Genomic DNA, 25,732 nt, shown 5'->3' on the forward strand with positions numbered 1-25,732 from the left:
GGGGTGGTTATTCCAATCTGTTTCTGGTTCAGAAACCGAATGGGGCTTATCGCCCTATACTAAATCTGCATGTTCCTATTATACCATCCCACCAACAATTCTTATGGTTTGCTATCCTTCAGCAACATTATCAATTCAGGCTCTATCCTTTGGCCTATCTACGGCTCCCCGGGTATTTACCAAAATAATGGCAGTAATGGCGGCCTATCTCATGCATCAGGGAGTCAGAATTCTGCCATATCTGGACGACCTTCGGACATTGGCACAGACTCTGTTTATGTTACAAAACCATCTTCAAATGACCATAGCCTGCCTACAAAGGCACGGCTGGATAATCAATTTGAAGAAATCGTCACTTTCTCCAGCATGGCAGATGGTACATTTGTTTGTGCCCGAGAATCCAGTAACGCTCCCAGTGTTTTTGCCAGAGGAGAAGTTTGCGGATCTATCATTGCGAATACGCAAGCAAAGGGTATCCATTCTGTTAGCAATGCAGGTCCTGGGGTCAATGGTATCCACCTTCGACATGGTGGGGTATGCTCAGTTCCATTTTAGGCCTCTACAAAGATTGATTTTTCCCCATGTTGAACAGACAGCATCATCTTATAAGGTCTCAGAGGATCCTTCTCACTCCGGAGGTTCGTCATTCCCTCCTGTGGTGGCTGAGAAAGGATCATCTAAACAATCCGTTCTGGATTCCAAATTGGGTGCTTCTCACCACGGACGCCAACCTTCGCGGATGGGGGGCAGTGACAGGTCATCACACCTTTCAGGGAAGATGGACAAATAAAGTAATCTGCCAATAAACTTTCTGGAACTGCGAGCAGTATACAGAGCTCTTGTTATGGCACAGGACCTGCTTCAGGGCAGGCCGGTCCAGATACAGTCCGACAATGCAACTACAGTGACCTACCTCAATCATCAGAGAGGCACAAGAAGTTATGCAGCCATGAAGGAAGTGACAAAGGTTCTGATTTGGGCAAAACGTCATCTTCCGGCCATCTCGGCAATATTCATACCGGGTACTCAATTAGGAAGCCGAATTCCTACAGTAAGTCACTAGGACATACACGCCGGAGAGTGGTCTGTCCATCCAGGTGTGTTTCAGATCCTGATAGAAAAAATAGGGTCTACCAGAGATCTCATGGCATCACACCACAATCACAAGGTCCCCAGGTACGGGTCCAGGTCCAGAAACCCATCAGCAACCTTCGTGGACGCACTGGCAGTAAGATGGGATTTCAAGCTGGTGTATGTATCTCTTTTCTCTGATTTCTCTACTCCTAGGAGTTCTCAGAAAATGCAAGCAGGAAGGCGGAACAGTAATGTCTGGGTCAAGCCGGAGCCACCAATGTCATTGGTTCACAGACATCCAGAATATGTCCATAGACAGTCCATACCCTCTTCCTCTATGGCAGGATCTGCTAACGCAGGGTCCTGCCGACATTTGGACTTACCCCATCTGGCTTTGACAGCGTGGCTCTTGAATCTTCCATACTCAGAGCGAAAGGTTTTTCCAGTTCTGTAATTCAAATGATGATTAGGAAGTCTGCCTCTGCCCGCATCTATTAGAGACTTTGGTATTCTTTTGGTCAATGGTGTTCCCATAGAAAGTATGATCCTAAGATATTCAGGATTTCCAGGGGGGATGCAATTGGGAAACCGACAGCCGACTTTCCGACTGCATTATCCCTGCAGGGTTTAAATGACAGGCGACTTTCCGACTGCATTATCCCTGCAGGGTTTAAATGACAGGCCTGTCATTTCCCCGACGTTGGGACGCCGGCGCCCGGCATCCCGATCGAAGGGATGCCGGGCGCTGCATGCGGATAACCGCAGGGGGTGAGGGTTAGGATTAGGGCACCCGGGGGGGACTTGGGGTTAGGCACCCCCCCGGGAGGGTTAGGGTTAGGCGAAGGAGGGTTACGCTAGGGGGAGGGAGGGTTAGGGTTATGGAACCCCCGGGGGGGACTTAGGTTCATCCAGCGGGGAAGGGAGGGGTTAGGCACTTGGGGGGGAGGTTAGGGTTAGGAACCCCCTAAGGAGGGTTAGGGGGTTAGGTTAGTATATACTTATCTTAACAACGATCGGGCTTTCGCTGCCGGGAACTCTGCTTTTGTCGGCCAGGCGCTGCCGGGAATCAAACTGCCGGCCAGGGGGCCGGCAGTATTTCATATCGATCCCTTTCCAGAGTACTGGCTTTTCTTCAGGCAGGACTAGACACAAAGGTCTACGCCTGGCCACTTTGAGAGTGCAGGTTTCTGCAATGTCAGTCTTGTTTCAGAAGAAGATTGCTTCATTACCAGATGCTAGAATTTTTTTCCAAGGAATTTTGCAAATTCAGCCTCCTTTTGTTCCAATGGTAGCACCGTGGGATTTGTCTTTGGTTCTTAAGGGACTGCAAACTTCCCCAGTTGAACCTTTGGACACTGTGGATTTGGGTACTAGCTATTTCTCCAGGCTGGATTGGACCTGCGTCTCGCCTGGCCACTTTGAGAGTGTAAGTTTCTGCACTGTCAGTCTGTTTCCAAAGAAAAATTGCTTTTTTACCAGATGTTAGAATTTTTTTTCAGGGGGTTCTTCGAGTTCAACTTCCTTTTTTTTCCCCACCGGTAGCACCGTGGGATTTGTGTTTGGTTCTCAAGGGGCCACAAGCTCCCCCATTTGAACCTTTTGGACTCTGTAGATTTGTAATGGTTGACAGCAAAGACCCTTTTTCTACTTGCTATCTCTTCTGCACCCCGAGTTTCTGATTTGGTAGCGCTCTCTTTTTGCTCCCCATTTTTGATATTTCACCAGGATAGAGCTGTTCTCTACACAAGTGTAGGTTACCTTCCTAAGGTAGTATCCTGTTTTCATATGAATGAAGAGATTGTGGTTCCAGCTTTTCAGTCTTCAGACATTTCTGTAGGTGAAGCCTCCCTGGATGTAGTTCATGATCTCCGTATCTACAGTATGTGGAGCGTACAAACTCTCATAGAAAATCAGATGCTCTTTTTGTGTTGTATGGTTTTCTCAAACGGGGATGACCAGCTATCAAACAAACTCTGGCTAGATGGCTACGTATGACTATCTCTCAGGTATACACACAGGCTGATCTCCCTGTTCCAACCAGGGTGACAGCACATTCTACTCGGTCTGTAGGGCCATCTTGAGCATTTAGTCGTGGTGCCTCTGCTAAGCAATTGTGCAAAGCAGAAACGTGGTCTTCTGTTTACACTTTTTTCAGGTTTTACGCCTTTGATAATTTTGCCTCTCAAGATGCTTCCTTTGGGCGACAAGTTCTCCTTTCTGCTCAGGAGCGTCTCCTACCCTTAGGGGACCTGCTTTCTGCTTTAGGACATCCCCATGGTATACCTGTGGATCCCTATGGAACCTGAAGAAGAAAATAAGAGTTATGGCAGACTTACCATTGATAACACTTTTTCTTCGAGGTCCATAGGGTCCACAGGGCACGCACCCTGATGCACTTGGTTGTATTGGGTAAATTTTCTTTCGGTCATGGATTCCTTCATCTTGTATATGAGTGTTTCTGGTGTATGATTGTTCTTCCTTCTCTTCTTTGCTTCTCCAACCTTGGGCTTGTTTGCAAAACGGAATGCCTGTGGCCAGGGGCAGGGTATATGTGGAGGAGGACCAGGGGCATCCTGGGAGCTGAAAGCTTTAACTGTTTGGTGCCTGGTTCACTCCAACCACATTATCCCCATGGTATCCCCGTGGACCCTATGGACTTCGAAGAAAGATATCTAACCAAGTCTACCATAATTCTTATTTTTTAAATTAACCCTTATTTACTAGGGGACTTTTATTATATAGAGCATTAGAAGCAATTCATGGGTTAATGGTCCAGAACCAAATCAAATTATTTATAGTCAATGTAATAGGCAAAACCAGTGACAGTGGCTGCCAGTTATAAAATGTGGACAAACAGAAGCACAACCCCGTCCAACACTATATAACTGATCCCAAGGATGACAGGTAAGGACAATTTACTTAATTTATTTTTACTGCCTTTCTGAGTAAGAAATGTTTGGCTTAGGGCTGCCATGAAAAAAATGCTTAGGGAGCCATGATTCAAGAAAGTTTGGGAATCACTGATGCCATTGAGATGACCACTAGACCAATAATGTGCTTTATCACACTGCTTCATCCTTCGGAAGGCTGACCACTTGTTCACACAGCACGATCAGCAGATATGTGCCATCGGCTGTGCTGCACAGCCAACTCTATATGTCTACGAACGACATCGTTCACAGACATTGCGTCTGTAGACACTGACCGACGTGCACACGATATATCGGCTGTTCAACTGAACAGTGATATGTCGGCCAGTGTGTATCCAGCATAACATGATAAAGGAAAAGAATTTCGTTTGTATAAGTGGCTTGGGTTTTTACTACTATATTTGGAATATGTGATCTTTAAAATAATGCTTTGTTTAAGGCAACTTAAAACTTAGCATTTAAGGTGTCCTGTTTGAAGTAATTTATTGGACCATTGTTCAATTAGTCAGTGGAATTGAATTCATCATTTCTGTTAGTAATATGTGGTATTTGATGGCACATTATTAGAGGTTGTGTGCTATTGTACTTGCAGCTCGTTATAGTTAGACTGGAGATGGAAGCATTTTTACAGATGAATTCTGCTAAGAAAAACGGGACCTGTAATTGAATGCATGCCCATCTGGTCGCATGTTGGTTTTCACCGTGTCAAATAGTATATTTTTCTTCCTAATTATTGGTGGTGGAGTATCATAAGTGTTTTTAGTAACCTATCCTTATTTATTCCAATGTGCTTTTGACTAGGTTTGCTAGTTGTTTCTCAGACATATTTTCTACGTCGATTGATAAAAAAACATAGATGTTTTGCTGGACTGGGTGTATACTGACAGTCAGCATCTTTATGACCTCTTGTCCCTTCTCTTTCTGGTGTATACGGTTTATTTGAAGCATAATTTAATTAAGTATTTTTTACAAGGACCTTTATGCTTTTGATCTACATATTAAAATTGATCACTGGAAAAAAAAAATGATGTAATCACCTTGGATTGTTATAACACTTGGGCCTAGATTTATCAACAAGTGATATTCTTGTTATCACTCGTTACTAATCTTAAATGGTGCTCCAACCAATCAGCTCATAAGGAGCTGATTGGTTGGAGCACCATTTAAGATTAGTAACTATTGCTAAAAGGAATATCACTCGTTGATAAATCTGGGCCTTGGTATGAACTCTGACCCCTCCCTCCAGTGTCAGAGATACACCCTGAGGAGCAGTGATGAAGACAGACGGTGGGGGTGGAAGAAGTGGGGGAAAAAGTTTTGCGGGGTAGAAAAGGGGAGTGAGTGGGGAGAAAGTGTTGGGACGGGGTGGTTGAAGATGGGCTTGGTGGAGACAGAGAAATGAATTGAAGCCAAGCAATGCCGGGCATTATAGCTTGTTAAATAAAGAAAAGAACATGTCAAGAACATGATGAGCGGTTTAACATGAAACTAGAGGAACTAGCACCATACTATCTTCAGTAATGTTAAGTTGTGGTCTGCCTGGTCACCTGGCAAGTGCTTGCTTTAAGATTAATGCCGCACATCCACTCTCCGACCCAGGGAAGACAGTACCATTATGACATCGTAATCGTACCGCCGTTCCCCATCCCCTGCAGTGCCTATACTGAACGATCTAATCCTTCACTGTAGGCACCCTCCATCACCCCCGAACATGGTCAATCTGTCATTATCAGCAGATTGACCAGCATGTTCGAGCAATGATTGATATCGGAAACAACCAGTGGGAGCGCGCATCGCTGGTCGTTTCCGACATTTGCATGCCCGATTTAACGTGCGATTGATATCGTTCAATCGCTCTATTTAATCGGGTAGTGGATACCTGCCTCAAAAGACCTATAAAAGACACGGGCCCCTTGAAAATATAGTGAACAAGAGGTGGACCTGACCATTATTTGCATCTAATAGTGACAAAAAAAGAAACCCATCCTAAAAAATGTAATGTAGTGAGGGACAGGGGTGCTTTGTTCTTTTATTTAGGTCTGCCTCATTTGTGACTTTCTGCTCTTAAACTGTAAAGAAAACTTTTTTGATACAACCTGTGTTTTCAAACTTGTCACATTTTTCCTTTTCTAGAATGCATTTGGTATTACTGCTTGTACAGAAGCGAAGTTCAGTGTGTGTGTGTATAATATATATATATATATATATATATTTGTGTGTATGTGTGTGTATGTATATATATATATATATATATATATATATATATATATTATAAACTGCCCTCATATAATATATAAAAGCAGTCTGTGTTAACTGACCCCCTTAAAAGTGGATTAAGAATTCCAGGGGTGCACGCAGTCACAGAATATTTTTTTGATGTCGTGGGAAAAGAGCCATAGAGAACGGATAGGAGGACCGCACGTTTTCCTTTTTTAATTTTTTTTGTCCTCTGTACTCCTTGTGATGTATTTTAAGCAGATGGTGACTTTTCTAATGTCTCTACAAATCTGTGCCTCCTTTAACATATCAGCCTCTAAGCCAACTCCTGCTAACAATCTGCATATATTAAAGTGAATAAGTGGGTAGGGATGCTGCTGCTGGGCCATGTAAAGTATGTGGGTATGTTTTGCATATGGAACACGCATCTCTAATATATAGGATTGTTTTTGTGTGTATATTTATATCAGTGGGTGGGTAAGCTTGCATGCATATGTTCTAATATTTTACTACTTAACTAGGACTTCTCTCAGTTTTTGATGGATGTTTCTATATTTTCTGCACCTACGTGATCTTTTAAGACGATTGCATAGAAGCCTTGCCTTTTTTTTTATCATGGGGACAAAAACACACACAACTTTGGCAAATCCTATGTTTTAATTTAGGCAAGTGGGGGGGCAAAAGTATACCTAAACCCTGCTGTTTTTAATTACAGATATCCCCTGCCCCTTTACACACAGAGCTTTATTGCAGCTATCAGAAACGCTTGCCTGATTGATATGACGGCAGTGCTGTCACTCTTTAACACGCACGTATGGGGGAGAAAAAAAAAGCATAAAATTGTCGCCTTTTTTGTTCTGCGTGTTTTAATAGAGTCCCATTAAAGCTGCATCACAGAGTGAAATATCGACATGAAGAGCCCTCACTGAGCTGAGGCCGGGAATTAAGAAGTCAGGAAATGGGCTCTGCTGCTATGCCGGAGAGCCTTGTGTGACACACAATCTCCTGATTGGGGAGATCATTACTGCTATTATGACTCGACTCGTGGAAGAATTTTAAATTCTATCTGAATGTCAGTAATAACCCTCTTAGCCAATTATCCTGAATAAAATCACGAAGGCATTTGATATAATAGGTGTTGAATTACTGAATAGATTTGCTAATTAAATACTCTTTGTTCTGCTGCAGTTGACATTACAGGGTAAGATCTTGAACAATTATTCTCAACAGCTGTACTTTGTTAAGGAGGAAAAAAATTAAGCATAAAGTTTATTTTTATTATTATTTTTTTTTTTTTCACTTTAAGTTGGCACATTTTTGAAATGCGCTTGAGTTGGAGGAGGGGGCGAAATTCCATCATCCAATTGATGGTAGAAAGATAAATATGCAGGTGTTGCTGTGAAATGAGAACTGCAGAGTTGGCTTATTAATGAAACTAGCAAGCCTTTTATAACCCCTCAGTATGCTAGCTGTCGTCACTTCCAAGTGATCCTCTGTCATATTGGATGGAATTAGATGTATGTCTGTCACTTATAAGACCTATCCTGTCATGGGTGCTAAATGAATTGCTCTAACAGCAACTGCTGGCCTATTTAAAATACACCTATGCCTGGTCAAGTGTGTTGTGCTTTATTTAAATACTCCTAATTAATAAGAAAGATTTACTCTTAAATCATCTTTGTTGATTGCTTTTGATGCTTCCTGACTCACATGATGAAAACCATGAAGCTAAACCAGTGGTTCCCAAACTTTCTCTGTGCATGGCACCCCTTATTTTTTCAGAATTTTTCTGCGGCACCACTAAGCCAAGGTTCACACACAGACACATACAGACCGTGTCATATATTCATACACACATACAGTCAGGGTCACACCTACATACATACATACATACACACACAGACATGCAGACATATATACATACATATAAAGACACAGGCATGGTACACAGACCTGCACACAGGCTGGGGCACACATACATACATACATTGAGCACATGGTCACACAGACGTACAGTGCATCCGGACAGACAGTATTCACAGCGCTTCACTTTTTCCACATTTTATGTTACAGCCTTATTCCAAAATGGAATAAATTAATTTTTGCCCTCAAAAATCTACACACAATACCCTATAATGACAACGTGTAAAAAGTTTTTTGGAGATTTTTGCAAATTTAATTATAAAATAAAAAAACAAGAAATCACATGTACATAAGTATTCACAGCATTTGCTCAATACTTTGTTGATGCATCTTTGGCAGCAATTACAGCCTCAAGTCTTTTTGAATATGATGCCACAAGCTTGGCACATCTTTGGGCAGTTTCGCCCATTCCTATTTGCAGCACCTCTCAAGCTCCATCAGGTTGGATGGGAAGCATCGGTGCACAGCCATTTTCAGATCTCTCCAGAGATGTTCAATCGGATTCAAGTCTGGGCTCTGGCTGGGTCACTCAAGGACATGTGCTTATGGTCGTTGTCCTGCTGAAAGATGAACCGTTGCCCCAGTCTGAGATAAAGAGCGCTCTGAAGCAGGTTTTTCTTTCAAGATGTCTATGTACATTGCTGCATTCATCTTTCCCTTTATCCTAACTAGTTTCCCAGTTCCTGCCGCTGAAAAACATCCCCACAGCAGGATGCTGCCACCACCATGCTTCACTGTAGGGATGGTATTGGCCTGGTGATGAGCGGTGCCTGGTTTCCTCCAAACATAACGCCTGGCATTCACGCCAAAGGGTTCAATCTTTGTCTCATCAGACCAGGGAATTTTGTTTCTCATGGTCTGAGAGTCCTTCAGGTGCATTTTGGCAAACTCCAGGCAAGCTGCCATGTGCTTTTTACTAAGGAGTGGCTTCCGTCTGGCCACTCTACCATAACATGCCTGATTGGTGGATTGCTACAGAGATGGTTGTCCTTCTGGAAGGTTCTCCTCTCTTCACAGAGGAATGTTATAGCTCTGACAGAGTGACCATTGGGCTCTTGTTCACCTCCCTGACTAGGGCCCTTCTCCCCCGATCGCTCAGTTTAGACGGCCGGCCAACTCTAGGAAGAGTCCTGGTGGTTCCGAACTTCTTACATTTACAGATGATGGAGGCCGCTGTGCTCATTGAGACTTCAAAGCAGCAGATATTTTTCTGTACCCTTCCCCAGATTTGTGCCTCGAGACAATCCTGTCTCTGAGGTCTACAGACAATTCCTTGGACCTCATGCTTGGTTTGTGCTCTGACATGAACTGTCAAGTGTGGGACCTTATATAGACAGGTGTATGCCTTTCAAAATCATGTCCAATCAACTGAATTTACCATTGGTAGACTCCAATTAAGCTGTAGGAACATCTCAAGGATGATCAGTGGAAACAGAATGCACCTGAGCTCAATTTTGAGCTTCATGGCAAAGGCTATGAATACTTATGTACATGTGATTTCTTAGTTTTTTGTTTTTTTAATTCAATTTGCAAACATCTCAAAAAAAAAGTTTTTACAGGTTGTCATTATGGGTTATTGTGTGTAGAATTTTGAGGACAAAAATTAATTCCATTTTGGAATAAGGCTGTAACATAACAAAATGTGGAAAAAGTGAAGCGCTGTGAATACTTTCCAGATGCACTGTGCACACAGACAGACAGACATACATACATATATACATACACACATACAGGCAGGGTCACACATGCATCTACACAGGCAGGGTCCCTACATACATACAAACATGCAGGCAGATTGCGGTACCTCTATCATCTTGCTTGATGAAGAGCCAGCAGCACCTTGCTCCATGCTGTACTCCCGTCCTCTCTGCTGGGGTCAGAGGAGCATGTGCTGAGCTCCACCAATCGGGGCTCAGCACACGCTCCTCTGACCCAGAGTGTCACCAGCATAGAGTAGCAAGAAGGAAGATCTGGAGCTGCCTGTTGCTCTGTATCCCGGCCACTACTTTCCTAATGAGATTCTCTCAAAAGCTGGAGAACCGCATTGCTACAGAGACTGGCTATGGAGAACTCATTGTTCTCCCTATAGCCTGAAAAAACAAAGTAAACGCCCAGTGGTAGACGGGCTCGCGCGGCACCCCCTGTAAGTGCGCTGTGGCACCCAGTTTGGGAAACACTGAGCTAAATAGAAAAAGTGTACGAATGAATGGCAAGTTTGTATCCACTTAATTATCATACTTTTTTTTTTTCTCTGCATATGTCTTCCAGGCCATTTTTTTATTAATTTATTTTATTTTTTTGTTAACTATGCAATGGGACCCTTACATCTGCAAATGAGGCAATTTGGCGTTTTGCAGATGATTTGTCCTAAAAAAAAAAAAAAAGTCAATGTATGGTGTTCACCGATCTGTGATTCAGACCAAAAGGTGATCGGAATCAGTAAATCATATTGTCCAACATGTTGGCTTTCACCTACCAATCGAGGATGTAGATTGCAATGATCAGCCATTTCACAGACTGTTGCTAGTAAAATGATGAGCCTATCACGATTGGCAGATCCATTCTTTGGTGAAAATGAACTCAAAAATATTGGCAGTGTACAGTATGGGGAGCATATCGGTGGATTAGAGAATCGATAAATTGGGGGGGGGGGGGATGCAGCATCTGTGTCATTTATTTGTGATTGCTGATGTATGGGCCCCATAATTCAAGGAATTGGACATCCCTTTAAATACAAATGCAGTAAAATATGTAAATGCAGTAAAATATGCAAATGCAGTAAAATATGTAAAGTAATTCAATTCTAATCCTAAAGCAGAAATTTTGATGTTTGCCCAAGAATTTACCAGTGGGAGCCTTTGTTTATTTGGTAATGTCCCTTCATATTTTGTTAGTTCAAATATGTTTATTAGTTCAGTTTCTCAGGTATAGTATTACTGAATACAGAAGTGATTTGATATATGGTTTTGAGAGTTTGCAGTACCGAAAGATTCTTATTATAGTACTTCCATACTGGTAAGAGGATTTGGGTACTATTAAGTATGACCTGATGCTGCTGTTGTGGAAAATAAAGACAACGTAAACAGCTTCTGTCAAATCGAAATATATATTTGTTTTCTTGCAGAAGCTATGATTACAATTAAGTGACATGGTTCACTTACAGGTAATTATCATATGTGCGGCCGCTGCTACTGCTTTCATTGCTCAACTCACACAGCTTACAATATACACACACACTCCAGCACCCCTCCACCCATGGCTGGACCAATCCCAGTAGGCTTCCAGGGTGGTGATCCTTATCGAAAGCCATCTGTTACTGTATTCGAGATAGAGGGTGCAGGGTTTATGAAATAGCGTGATGAAGCTTACCAAAAGCAAACAAAGACCAACTTATTTGTCACGCATGTCACGAACACATTTATATATTGCCTATGAGAACAAATAAATGATGTTGCAGGATAGGATTGCTGGGATCCATTTATTTCCTTAACATTTCTCTCCCTTTTGATAATTTCATTATCACACATATAAACACCACCTGAAATGGCAGCAATGGCAGTACTACTGAGATAGGGAAGGTGATGGGATAGTCCACACCACCTAGACAACTGGGACTACACTGACTCTGTTGCCATATACACCGCAGTCAATTGCACCCGCAGGTTAATGTCTTCACCTATAGCAGCCGCTTTTCCCAGGCGGATTAGGTCCACCCAGTACTCTGATGCCCCCAGGTCTTATAGGATGACAAAGTGCAATTGAGACAGGGTATGAGCAAAAGGACCCTCTGGCTAAAGTACCGCCCTTGCCACCATCCAGGTCAGCATTCACACATCTTTATTAAACAATCTCACACAAACACACACTATCAATAAGAACTATAACAGCAGCCGGAGGTACACTAGGGCACAGAGACCACTCGATGAAGTTGCTGGAATCAAGATGGCTGTCTCGTCGAACTCACTCGCGAGGGAGAAAACTTCCTCTGGGCGGTGTCCAAACTGACAAAGTGCACCTGCGGGACCCTCTTTCAGAGATGATGTCTTCCACCCAGATCTTTACAAAAGCTGAGGGGTCTTTCAGAAGAGATGGGCAGTTGGGCTAGGCCGTCAGACGGTCATCTCTGTGGCTGTTGTTATTCTTCCTATTAAATGAGTGGATCCACACCCTTCCTGCAATGCAAAATACAGCACATTAGAATTTTCCAAGCAATCAAAAGAAATACAATCAATCCTATCACTATCACTATGGGTTTTATCAGATCTGACAACATATTATTAAACCAGACACCAATTGTCCCCATCCAGGAGAAGGGATTCCATCCCTCCTTGGATATGTCTCTAGCTTTTTTCTGTAATTCTTTTACTTTATTCATGTGCGCCTCTATGGGGTCATGTGTATCCTCAATCCAAGTGCAACATTCCTCACCTATGATGGCACAAGTTCCTCCCTCTATGGCTAACAAGTAATCAAGAGCCATTCTATTTTGTAAGGTCACTTTCCTAATTTGGGCCATTTCTTCATTTATAGCATGGATGGCACTTGTGGTTTCATTAATTATCCTATCCATAATGTTTGCATAGTTATTCAATTTACTCGCTAATTCAATTCCCCAACCTGTCCAGGCAGGGAACCACATCCAGGCTTTATCTGCTGTAGTAAACAATTCCCTCTTGTATCGAGTTTCCCTAGGGCCTGTTTCTATCATTTTGGTAAAAGAGACATTTGCACGTTGCCTGATGGTTGGTACAACTCTTCCTATAGTGCAGTTACCCCATGCCCCCATAGGAAGCCAGGAGTAGGCTCTATTACCACAAATATAATATAGCCCTTGCTTCAATACCCTGGAAATTATCTTACCATGGTTTCCCAACCAGCTCTGAAACCATACCATATTTTTGTACATTTGGGTCCTACACTCCACATCATCCTCATCCTTCTGGTCAGGACAGGCACACCAAGGGGCACAAAGAGCTTTCATATTTGCACACCAACATTGATTATTACAGTTCCCATCCACCTTGTCACATGTAGTTTCCTTGTATTCCATATTAAACACTAAGGTAACATTCCTACAATTAGTTTCTCCAACATATACCTTGGGCACGTTGACTAGGTGACCTTATAGTTCGGCCACATGGTTAACGTACATAGGCCCTATACACATAGTGGGTGGAGAGATTATACCAGCAATTTCTAAGTATATTCCTAGGTCTGAGATAGCATTGTGAGCAGTGTGATTTATATCTATTTCAACATTATAGCTATAGTCTGTGAGGTTAAGATCGTTCATTGATATACGGATACCAAGCAAAGGGATTCCTTTATGGTTGGCAGGAACATGAGAACAGATCCAACAGTTAGTGGAGTTCAGCTGCTTGGCCGTCTGCTGATGCAGGAGCCATAAAGAGTTCTTTTGTTTTTCTCCTTTCACCTGCATGCAAGGAAATAAAGCACAACCGAGCAGTCAGAACAACAAGCGCATCTTAGCAGTCCATCTGCTCCCCTTTTCCCCGAGCGGCCTCACCCCTTTGGAGCCGGTCTGCGCCATTGACCTCAAAGTTAATTTTCTTACAATGAGAAGCATGTACCCCTTCCCTTCTACCTTGATTGAGGTAGCTGTGGTCAGTAGCACATGGAATGGGCCGTCAAATTGGGGTTCAAGATGTTTTCTCACGTGTCTTTTGATTACCACCCAGTCTCCGGGTTGTAGGTGGAGGGTTCCAGATGTGTCTTGTGGATCTGGTAAAGAAGAAAACACCTTTCCATGCAAGTTAGTCAGTTGCTTGTTAAGCTGAACAACATAATCAGTAAGAGAGGCGTACTGTCCATGTAATTCTTGTGGAAAGAAAAGGCCTGTTAGTGGTGTCCTGCCAAACAGTATCTCAAACGGTGAAAGTCCATGTAATCCCTTTGGGGTATGCCTTATAGCAAAAAGAGCTATCTGTAACGCTTGTAACCATGTAAGTTTTGTTTGCTCACATATCTTAGCTATTTTGTTTTTTAAAACGCCATTGGCTCTCTCAACCTTGGCTGACGCCTGAGGACGATATGGAGTGTGAAGATGCTGTTCAATTTGCAACCCTTTCAACATTTCCGCAAATACCTGTCCTGTAAAGTGCGTTCCTCTGTCTGATTCTACCGTCTCAGGTAGGCCATACCTGCACACGATTTCAGATATTCATTTCTTTGCTGTTACCGCGGCGGTTGCCTTGGCAACAGGCCACGCCTCCACCCATGATGAGAACATGTCCACGCACACTAATATAAATTCATAGACCCCACATTTTGGTAGCTGAATGTAGTCTATCTGCAACCTTTGAAACGGGTAGTCAGGTTTTACAAGGTGTTTCATTTCTACCTTAGTCATTTTGCCTGGATTGTGTTTAGCACAAATCATACATTTCTTACACCACTCTGTTGCAAACTGTGGAAAGCCCGGTGCGAACCAAAATTTATTGACACTAGCAATCATTCCCCCTTTGGAAACATGTGAAGGGAGATGAGACAAGCTTGCTAGAATGGGATACAGAGCTGGGGGTGTACACAATCGACAATCTCCATGTTTCCAAACATCATTTATTTGTTCGCACCCGGCCTGATTTTGCAGGGTTATTAGGGTGTCCATTGACATACTTTCTGTATCTTTTGGGGACTCTTGGAGAAGCATTAAGGCTGCCTGCCTGGCTCCTTCGTCTGCTTTTCTGTTACCCATAGTGATAGGATCAGTTGCTCGCTGATGTGCTTGACACTTGATAACTGCTACAGCTTTAGGCAATGTTATCTTTTCTAAAAGGTCCTGGATCAGATTTGCATGTTTTACAACTTTCCCACTGGATGTCTGGACCCGTCTACATAGAGGCTCATTTCTGCATTCGGAATGGGCTCGTCCAGAACAGGACCGGGAGGGGTGTAGAAGAGTTCCACCTCCTGCTCACAATTATGCTCTGGGCTCGGCCCACTTCCCGTGTCATGGAGTGGTAAAAGGGTAGCTGGGTTTAACACATTGCACCGAAGTACAGTGATGTTAGATGGCGCAAGCAGAGAAATTTCATATTTGGTCAATCTGGCAGCAGAGAGGTGTCTGGTGGTTAGGCTGTGGAGAACTGCTTGTACAGCATGGGGAACCATAAGAAATAGTCTATTCCCCAGGACAATATCGGCAGTCTTTTCAACTAGCAGGGCTGCCGCTGCGACTGACTTTACACATGCGGCGCCCGCTGAAATCACTGAGTCCAGTTTGGTACTAAAGTACCCTACTGGCTTCTGTCTCCCTCCATATTTTTGAGTAAGTACTCCCAAAGCCTGTCCTTCCTGTTCATGACAGAACAGGCTGAATGGCTTAGTGTAGTTTGGGAGTGCAAGTGAGGGGGCACGGAGTATGGCCGCCTTCAACTGGTCCATAGCCTGTTTTCCTTCCTCAGACAGCTCTATGCGTCCAGCATGAGTGGTCAGAGCGTATAGGGGGGCAGCGATTTGAGACATGTTTGGTATCCATTGTCTGCAATATGAAACTAATCCCAAAAAAACTCTGATTTGTTTGCACTCTGTGGGTATGGCGCTTTCTGTATTACTGAGACTCTGTCCACAGTTATGTGTTTAGAGCCCCGTGAAATACAGTGGCCTAGGAAAATTACCTTTTCCTGACAAAATTGTAGCTTGCTAGAGGATGCTTTGCATCCTTCAACACTCAAGTGGGAAAGTAGAGAAGCGGTTGCATTAATGCACTGCTCCTTTGAGGTGGCTGTCAGCAGGGGGTCGTCGACATATTGTACAATAGTGACCACTGCTGGCGATTGCCACCTATCCAGGACTTGTTTCATCACCTGACCAAATTCAGACAGTGAGGAGACCATTCCCTGTGGCAACCGAGTCCAAGTATACTGCTGTCCCTCAAAGGTGAAGGCAAACAGGTACTGGGAGTCTGGGTGCACAGGTACACTGAAAAAAGCATCAACCAAATCTATCACACTAAACCAGGAGGCGTCTAGTGGGATCTCTCCTAGAATAGTGTGAGGATTTGGGACGAGCGGAGCATCCTCTTGAATAATCTTATTCACTGCCAGCAGATCTTGGCATACACGGAACTGGCCTGGTTTTCCAGGCTTGGCTATTGGATATAGGGGTGTGTTGACTGGGGATTTTATGGCGACCAGGATCCCCTGGTCCACGAAGGTTTTGATTTGATTTCTCACACCATTAAGTTGCTTCGCAGTAAGGGGATACTGAGGAACCCTGGGTAATTTAACTCCGGGTCTGAGCTTGATGACAACTGGGTCTGCCTGCTTGATCAGGCCTACCGGTCCACCCTTAACAGCCCATACCTCTTGGGGTACATCCCTCGGGTCAGGAGGGATCTCCTGATCTGGAGCATGCTGAACTGCCATCAGAGGGACCAGACTTTCCAGAGTGTTCTGGTCCTCCGATCCCTCAGATGTAGTCACAATAGGCCCATCCTCCGTGTATTGAATAGGTGCCTTTAATTTCATCAGTGCATCTCTTCCCAGCAAGTTGCAAGGGACAGTCACTGAGAACCAAGGAGAGGGAGGTGCTGACTGGGCCTATATTTACAGGGGTCTCTGCATTCTCCCTCAGTGTGATGGGGTTACCTTCCAGTCCTACAGCATCTATTAATCCTGACATTTTTAAATTTGGGGCTTCAGATCTTTTGAGAACGCTACGGGCTGCTCCGCTGTCCACCAGGCACTCCACCGAGTAAAAAGGCATTTCAGGGAAGGTCAAGTGGACAAAGGCATCACCCCCCCCTACTCTGAGATGACTGGTAACACTGGAAGCCCTCTCTGTCAGGCGCTGTCCTGCCCTCCTTTTTTTGGAGCTGGACCGTTCCTTGCAATGTGGCCCTGTTTCCCACAATTGTAGCACTTCACTCTTCTGGGCTCCCAATTATTCCACCCTCTAAACCTAACCCTCTGGGGGTTGCTGGAGGTGTCAACTATCATCACCTTCTGGGCCTTTTTCTCCTGTACTACTTGTATGTTTCTCTGGATTGATCTGGCTACATTCATTAGTGCCGAGACTGATTTGTCTCGCCAGTCAGCATGGGCTGAAACCAGCTTGTCATGTATGTCTTTATTAAGTCCCAAGACTAATGTGGCAGTCAGCATCTTTCCCATACCTTGCTCCTCTAAATCCCCCCCTGATTTTTCTACTGCCTGCCTAAATCTCTCAAAATAATCCTCCACTGGTTCTTTAACCTTTTGTTGAATATTGGTTACCCGGACCCAGGACTGTGGGGGAAACACTTCCCTAATCTTGCCCTTTATGTGGGTAACATATTCTAATGCCCTAAGGGGAGTGTTCTCTTGTTCTGATGGGTCTGATGGTAGGGTGAGTTTGGTACAAATAGCGGCAGTGTCGATCTGTCCGGCTACTAATTTTATTATCTGTAGCAGATCTCTCCATGTTGGATTGTAACTGACTGCAATATTATGCAGTTCATTTGCAAACCCATATGGATTATTTCGTGGTTTAGGGACAGGTGAAAGAAATCCTTTAATCTCCCCATGTGTCCACGGGACATGTTGGGTCACTCTCCGATCTGCCTGTCCATTTGTACCAGGGATAAATTGCTCTCTAACCGGGTAAGCTGAGGCTTGAGGCAAGCGATGTTCCTCAGCCATCTTGTCTATCTCATTTTGAGTTACTTTGGGAGTGATGAGAAGCTCACCCTCCACTCCACACAAAACCCTTCCTCCCCTTGGATCAGATATATTCTGCCAAGAGGTGGGGGGTAGAGTGAGGAGGTGCATATTCAGGGGCAGTAGCCTGGACCTGGGACTCCGCATACCTAGGCGGTGGTAGAGTGCCAGGATGTCAGGTCTGCAGTGGGGTATATTGCCTTGAAACTAGGGGGCTTCTTTGGTTTTGTCCCTTCACGTATTAGAGTCCCCTGGGTGCTTAAATGAAAGGTCTCCAGACTAACTGCAGTGGGTTCTACTAAAGATACTGCTAGTTGTTCTATTTCCTCTCCCTCTTCCTCATTCTGTTCTGGCTGTGCCTCCCCCCCTCGCTGATTTGACCCCTCCTTTTTTGTTTCTAATGTAAAAATACCATGGGCTTTTTGCTTTTTCTTATAAGATTCTACCATCCACCTGCTGCATGCTGGCAGCTCATTTGGCTCTGTTAATTTTGTTTTATAATTTTTGTAGAGAGTTGCCCAGTGGAATAACTCAAAGGTTCCCTCTTTTGGGATCCCACAATCCATCCTCCTAGTCAGCCTGCCCCACTTAGGTAAATGCCGGCTGACCCATTTGCCATATTTCTTATTCATCTCCTTCTGTGGGGTACGAGGAGATTCAGGACGCCCATTACTCTGATTTGGTGATCGGCCAAATCCTCGTCTGCTGTGACTGTTTCCCATAGCCCGGCTATGGTGGAGGAGGCTCTTACCCCCTCTCTGTTTTCCCACAGCACTATATTATATGGCTATTGGCTGTTAGGGGAAGTCCCACACAGCGAATCCCTGCTTTTGGTCCCTACAAATTTTCCAAAAGAGCCAAATGAAAACCAACAAGGAACAGATGCCAAACAATATCTGCCCTCTAATGTTATCTATGTCAAACCATGCAAGTAAGGGGTTTTCTACGCCAGAAATATGATTCTTCATGAGAGACTCAGCTCACAAGTCTGCAGCTTCGGGACACGCCCTTCAGTGTAGTGGTAAGCAGTGCAAAGCCAATGTACCCGGAGCTGTCAGCACGTTAGGAGGTGATCAGAGATCGAATCGCTCCTGTTCCGAGGGGAGGGCCCCCGGTGAGGGGGGTTGCCCAGGGATCTGTACTGACCAGCAAGACAGGCAGACCGGCAAAGACCACTACTCTCACCAACACTTATTCTCCTATGACCTTTCTTTTGTCCCTCTGCCAGACAGACAATGTTATTGACAGTATTACCTGACAAACTCAGAAAATAGATAACATTCGTGTCCGAGGATGGTAGGGTCCTCTTATTTTTTACTTCCCTGCCCCCACCATGCTCTCTCCGTGGAGGTGCGTCTTGAGGCAGCGCAATCACTCAGCCGTAAAGGACCTCTTTCACGCTGATGTGGCGATGTGCCAACATCCACATACACTCACACATGCATATCCAAAGGATGTTAGGACACAAAACACAGCTGTTCAGGCTCTTGGGACCTGTACTCACGACAGTGAAACAGAGGGTTCAGGATCGGAGGAGGGAGAGCAGAGAGAGAGACACAAATGTTCTCGCCTTTTTGAATGGCGCCAGTCTAGTCTCCAGTCCTCCGCTCCTGTTCTGATTCCGTTTCAGTCGCTTTCAGGTCCCGGGTTTCGGCACCAAATTGTTGTGGAAAATAAAGACAACGTAAACAGCTGCTGTCAAATCGAAATATATATTTGTTTCTACTTCAGGGTCCATAGGGGTCCACAGGGTTGACCTTGGGGTATAGCTGGATCTGGATCCACGGGCACCACGCAGTTAAAGCTTTGCTGGTCCCAGGATGCACTTGGGTCGGTCCTCCTCTATACCCCGCCCCCGACCACAGGCACCTCAGTTTTAGTTGGTGCCCGGCCGGAGTCGTGTCACCCTGCGCGGTGGGGCTGCATAAGCAGCCCCATAGCTTTATTTTTAATTTTAAAAGAAGATTTTATTTCTTTATTTTTACTATCATCAGACTGTCCATCTGGACGTCTATGCTGCCGCTCCAACAGCCCCGCTGGTGCTGCGACGCCAGTACTGATCTGGGGATCGCAGCGGGACCCCGGAGTCAGTACTAGCATGGCTCCGGGAGCTCCCACTGACTGCTGCCGGATTCCACGGGGCCAGGTAAGCCACGTGCAGCGCTTCGCGCTGCGCGCGGGGAACAAATGCAGTCTTTTAGATGCCGGTCTCGGGACAGACCGGCGGCGCTAGTAGCGGCGACGGGCTCCCCCACTCTGGAATACCCCGCGTGTCTGCTGGCCTCCAGGGTGTAAGTACCGACGGGGAACCGGCTTCCCTGGGGGTTTAACACTAGCAGGGGAGGCAGCCTTCCCTGCTTTAGTGCTCCTCCCCTTCTCTCATGTGTGTTGGCGTCGCTGGGCTGTTATCTCCTGGCCACTCCTCCTCTGTGCTCTCCGGCGGCCATCTTCCAGGCAGCATCGCAGAGCTCCCAGGCGGATTCAGTGGACCAGTCCCTCTGCGTACCTCTCCCCCTGCAAAGGACAGTGTTCGCAGCGCTATAGCCCTCCCAGACACTGAATCTGGGAGGTTGATTGTAGCTGAAGGTGCAGTGAGTATACTTCCTGCATGGTATGTGACTATTGCTAGTGCTGCTGTCTGTGCTTTTTCTACTTACTGTCGGCTTTTTACCTAACCCTTTCGTTCTCCTACAGCCCGCAGGTGCGTGGGGGTGGGGTGTTCTTTCTGTGTACCTCACTTATATAGATGTACGTATTTGTGAGGTCCGTCACATACTGCGGTGTGCTACTCAGTACCAGATTGTGGGCTGTTTGTGTTGCATACTTGGGAGTGCGTGGGTGTTATACGCCTTACCTCTTTTCGGTGATACATTTTTTATTGCAAAAGTTTTGTGTCATGTCTGATGAGGAGAATGAGCGCTCCGTGGCTCCTGTGTTGTTTTCCTGCCGACGCTGTTCGGCAGGGGTTGACGGGGCGGATTTGTCTCAGGACGGTCTGTGCTGGCGGTGCCGGCTGGTACCTGGTCCCTCTAAACCCCCAGTGGCGCAGGATCCTCCGTGGGCGATGTGTACACAAGTGCTGATGTCGATCGCGGACTGGCTGGCGGTCCCGACTGCGGTCCCTTCTAGGGCGTTGCCCCAGCCTACCATCCCCCATTCCCCGGGCGTGACGCGTCTGGTGCAGTCTCCTCCCGAGTCTCAGACTGTGGGTCCTTATGCGGGTTTGCCTGTATACGTGCAATCTCCCACGGTACCGCAGCAGTCGATGGTACCGTTTCAGGGGTATCCTCAAACGGTACCCCCTCCCTGGGTGGATGTCCTCTCCAGCTCTGTTCAGAGCCTGGCGGCTTCATCATCGGGACCGCCCCACCAATTTTTCTGCACGAGTCCTTCTCCGGATACGACCAAGACTTTACAGATTCAGGAAGCTGTAGAGTCCTTGCTGAAAGCAGGGGTCATTGTTCCCGTTCCGCAATTACAACGAGGGACGGGGTACTATTCTTCTCTGTTTCTGGTGCAGAAACCCAATGGTTCTCATCGCCCTATCCTCAACTTGAAGTCTCTGAACAAATTCCTCAGAGTTCCCAGGTTCAGGATGGAAACGTTACGTTCCATCATTCTGGCGATGGAACCGGGGGATTACATTGTGTCCCTGGATATCCGGGACGCCTACCTCCATGTTCCAATAGCACCTTCGCACCAGCGGTATCTGAGGTTCGCTATCCTTCAACATAATTTTCAGTTCCGGGCGCTACCCTTTGTTCTGTCCGCGGCACCGAGGGTGTTCACGAAGATTATGGCGGTCATGGCCGCACATCTTCGGAACCAGAATGTACGGCTGCTGCCGTATCTGGACGACCTCCTGTTGCTGGCGAGCTCCCCGGAGGTACTGCTTCAACATCTCCACCTGGCGATCGCTTGCCTGCAAGCGCACGGGTGGCTGATAAATTGGAAAAAGTCCTCCCTGATTCCATCACAGCGGATGGTTCACTTGGGAGCCCTGCTAGATTCTCGTCAGCAACGGATTTTCCTGACTCCGGAGAAGGTCTAATCGCCCTGCCACTGCGGATACACAGTTGCCTGAGCAGTTGCCGCCTGTCGGTCCATTCGGCTATGAGAGTTCTGGGCTCCATGGTGTCGACATTCGACATGGTGGAATTTGCCCAGTTCCATTCCCGGCCCCTTCAGGGGCTGATTCTATCGGAATGGAACGGGATACCTCACCCGATCCGCTCTCAGATGCTGGTGTTGTCCCCGGAGGTTCGTCAGTCTTTGGCTTGGTGGCTTCAGACAGCGCATCTGGTCGAGGGGCGCCCCTTTTGGATCCCGGACTGGGTCCTGCTCACGACGGATGCCAGTCGTCGGGGTTGGGGGGCAGTGACCGGCTCATTATCGCTTCAGGGTCGTTGGTCCGCGGAAGAAGCACTTCTCCCCATCAACATCCTGGAACTGCGGGCAGTATACAGGGCCCTGCAGTCGTCCGGCCCCGCTCTTCACAGAAGGGCGGTTCAGGTGCAGTCCGACAACGCCACCATGGTGGCGTACATCAACCACCAAGGAGGAACTCGCAGTCGGGCAGCGATGTCGGAGGTGTCTCGCATTCTTGCTTGGGTGAGTGTCACATTCCAGCGATCTCGGCAGTCTTCATTCCCGGAGTCCTCAATTGGGAGGCGGACTTCCTCAGCCGTCACAACGTGCATCCCGGGGAATGGTCGCTTCACCCAGAGGTGTTTCAGCTACTCTTGGACAGGTGGGGGCTGCCGGAGCTGGACTTGATGGCCTCCCGTCACAATCACAAGTTGCCCGTTTACGGGTCAAGGACAAGAGACGCAGGCGCCCGTCTGGTAGACGCGCTGTCGGTGAAATGGACGTTTCACCTGGCGTATCTGGTTCCTCCGATATCCCTACTTCCTCGGGTTCTGCGGAAATTCAAGCAGGACGGCGGCACGCTCATGCTGGTAGCTCTGGCGTGGCCCAGACGTCCTTGGTACTTCGATCTGAGGTGCCTCTCCATCGACGCTCCGTACCTTCTTCCTCAGCGTCAGGACCTTTTATCTCAAGGGCCCTGCCTTTACCCGGATCTGGGTAGGCTGTCTTTGACGGCGTGGCTCTTGAGACAGCCGTCTTAAGGTCTCGGGGTTTCTCCAGTTCGGTCATTGGTACCATGCTTAGGGCACGCAAGCCTGCTTCCGCACTGATTTACCATAGGGTGTGGCACACTTACTTTTGGTGGTGTGAATCCAGAAGCTATGATCCTCAGGTGTTCCGGGTTTCCAGAATCTTGGAGTTCCTTCAATCAGGTTTGGACCTCAGCTTACGCCTTGCCTCTCTGAAGGTACATGTGTCTGCTATGTCCATGTGGTTTCAACAACGGATTGCTACACTGCCAGATGTTCACACCTTTTTCCAGGGTGTTCTCAGGATCCAGCCTCCCTTCGTGCCTCCGGTGGCTCCTTGGGACTTGGCGGTGGTACTACGGGTCTTGCAGGGTCCTCCTTTTGAGCCGCTTGAGTCGGTGGAGCTCAAGTGGCTGACGATTAAGACCGTTTTTCTCCTGGCAATTGCTTCTGCCAGGAGGGTGTCAGAATTGGGGGCGCTTTCCTGTCGCCCTCCTTTTCTGATTTTTCACCAGGACAGAGCGGTGCTCCGCACTCGTCCTGAGTTTTTGCCCAAAGTGGTCTCAAAGTTCCACATTAATCAGGAGCTTGTTGTGCCAACTTTTCAGTCACCTGATCTTTCAGCTGGTGAGGCTTCCTTAGATGTAGTCCGTGCACTTAGAATCTATGTGGACCGGACTGCTTCGGTTAGGAAGTCTGATTCATTGTTCGTCCTCTTCGGTTTTCACAAGAGGGGTTGGCCTGCCAACAAGCAAACGTTAGCCCGTTGGCTTCGTTCCGTTATTTGTGAGGCTTATGCACAGGAGGGTTTACCTGTGCCAGCCTCTGTTAAGGCTCATTCCACTCGTTCTGTGGGTCCCTCTTGGGCTGCTAGACGTGCGCCTCCGCTGTTCAGCTGTGTAAGGCGGCCACTTGGTCTTCAATTGAAACGTTTTTGAGGTTCTATGCGTTTGACACCTTCGCCTCTCAGGATGCATCCTTCGGGCGCCGGGTGCTCCTTTCAGGACAGGAGCGTCCCCGCCCTTAGTTGAACTGCTTTGGGACATCCCCAAGGTCAACCCTGTGGAACCCTATGGACCCTGAAGTAGAAAACAAGAGATATGGTAAGAACTTACCTTTGTTATCTCTGTTTCTACGAAGTCCATAGGGTCCACAGGGCGCCCGCCCTGACGCACCTGGCTTCATATGGGCTATGTGACTGGTCACCGGTTTTCCGTCTCCCATTTCTGTGAGTATGGTTTCTTGTGTGTTCCAGTCTTCCTTCTCTCTGTTTAGTCTCCTCCTCCGGCCTTGGCTGCTTACCAACTGAGGTGCCTGTGGTCGGGGGCGGGGTATAGAGGAGGATGGACCCAAGTGCATCCTGGGAGCAGCAAAGCTTTAACTGCGTGGTGCCCGTGGATCCAGATCCAGCTATACCCCAAAGTCAACCCTGTGGACCCTATGGACTTCGTAGAAACAGATAACAAAGGTAAGTTCTTACCGTATCTCTTGTTTTTCTTGCAGAAGCTATGATTACAATTAAGTGACACGGTTCACTTACAGGTAATTATCATATGTGCGGCCGCTGCTACTGCTTTCATTGCTCAACTCACACAGCTTACAATATACACACACACTCCAGCACCCCTCCACCCATGGATGGACCAATCCAAGTAGGCTTCCAGGGTGGTGATCCTTATCGAAAGCCATCTGTTACTGTATTCGAGATAGAGGGTGCAGGGTTTATGAAATAGCGTGATGAAGCTTACCAAAAGCAAACAAAGACCAACTTATTTGTCACGCATGTCACAAACACATTTATATATTGCCTATGAGAACAAATAAATGATATTGCAGGATAGGATTGCTAGGATCCATTTATTTCCTTATCACTGTGTAAAAGGGATTATTTGGGAAAAGAGACACCCTAACACTAGTACATTTATTCATCTATTCTGATTAGGTTGCTTATAAAGATGTGCCCTCATATATTATTGTCACAGTGTCGCCAAACAGCCCTTCTCTGAGCGCAAGGTCCCGTGCTATTGAGCTTGCTAAAAGTGTCTTTTTCATATCTTTTCACTAAAATGTGTGTCTTAGTCGCAATGCGATGTGACAAAACCGCTTCATGAGACTGCACTGAGTAATTTGATGTGAGACACTTGTAAATCTGTGTGCGACTGAGACTGAATCTGTGTACAAAATGCTCCGATGCAGCGACCATGGCTTATCTTCAAGTTCTGTTGTATTGATTCATACTTGATTGCACACCGATTATGCAAATGTTACATATCAAAATATCAAATTGATCAGTGCAGTGTTGTGAAGCAGTCCTGTCCCATCATGTTGCGACTAAGTGACACATTTGATCGAAATATACACTACACAACTCAGTCGCGCAGGGCGTCTTAAGGCTTGGTGTATCAAGACGCACCTGTACAAAAGCTTCTGCAGAATTGCCAAACGGAATCCTAAAATTTGTTGCTAGTGCTGAGCAAAAATTACTTTGCAGCACATGGGGAAACAGCCATTTAGTCATGCAGTTGGAATCACAAGTCTTATAAAATACAAATAACATATTAAAACTAAAGTACATATAAGCATGACAGGAGGTGCAGATGTCAGACCGTATGAATAGGAATTTGCAGGCCTCAGCGGCTGCCACGCCATCTCTATCCAAGATTCTGCGCCTGCTGTGGTGGAGGGTCCGGTGGTCTTTGGCTTCATGGAGCCTATTCCACTGAGCCGCTACCCGGGTTGACATGACAATAACCCTGGTTTTTTGGCCAGTGGAAAAGGGGTATAAGTGAATGAATCTTGAAATGCTGCTCAT

The 25,732-nt window shown here is 46.3% G+C and overlaps 2 protein-coding genes across 2 annotated transcripts in view; one reads left to right on the forward strand and one right to left on the reverse strand.

The window, feature by feature from the left end:
* The window catches only part of POLA1 (DNA polymerase alpha 1, catalytic subunit), a 477,386-nt gene that overhangs the window by 170,395 nt on the left and 281,259 nt on the right, over positions 1-25,732 (forward strand). The gene's annotated exons all lie outside the window — the stretch shown is intronic.
* On the reverse strand, positions 12,292-13,437 carry LOC148539228 (syncytin-2-like). The gene has a single exon (XM_088451726.1). The coding sequence runs from the start codon at positions 13,192-13,194 to the stop codon at positions 12,292-12,294; it is 903 nt and encodes a 300-aa protein (XP_088307852.1). The 5' UTR covers positions 13,195-13,437.

This window comes from Taudactylus pleione, unplaced genomic scaffold (genome assembly GCF_031769625.1).
Source record: "Taudactylus pleione unplaced genomic scaffold, aTauple2 ptg000026l, whole genome shotgun sequence".
NCBI classification, from domain to species: Eukaryota; Metazoa; Chordata; class Amphibia; order Anura; family Myobatrachidae; genus Taudactylus; species Taudactylus pleione.

Coding starts and splice junctions, on each gene's coding strand:
- LOC148539228 (XM_088451726.1), bottom strand. CDS start 13,194: ATGGAATACAAGGAAACTACATGTGACAAGGTGGATGGGAACTGTAAT.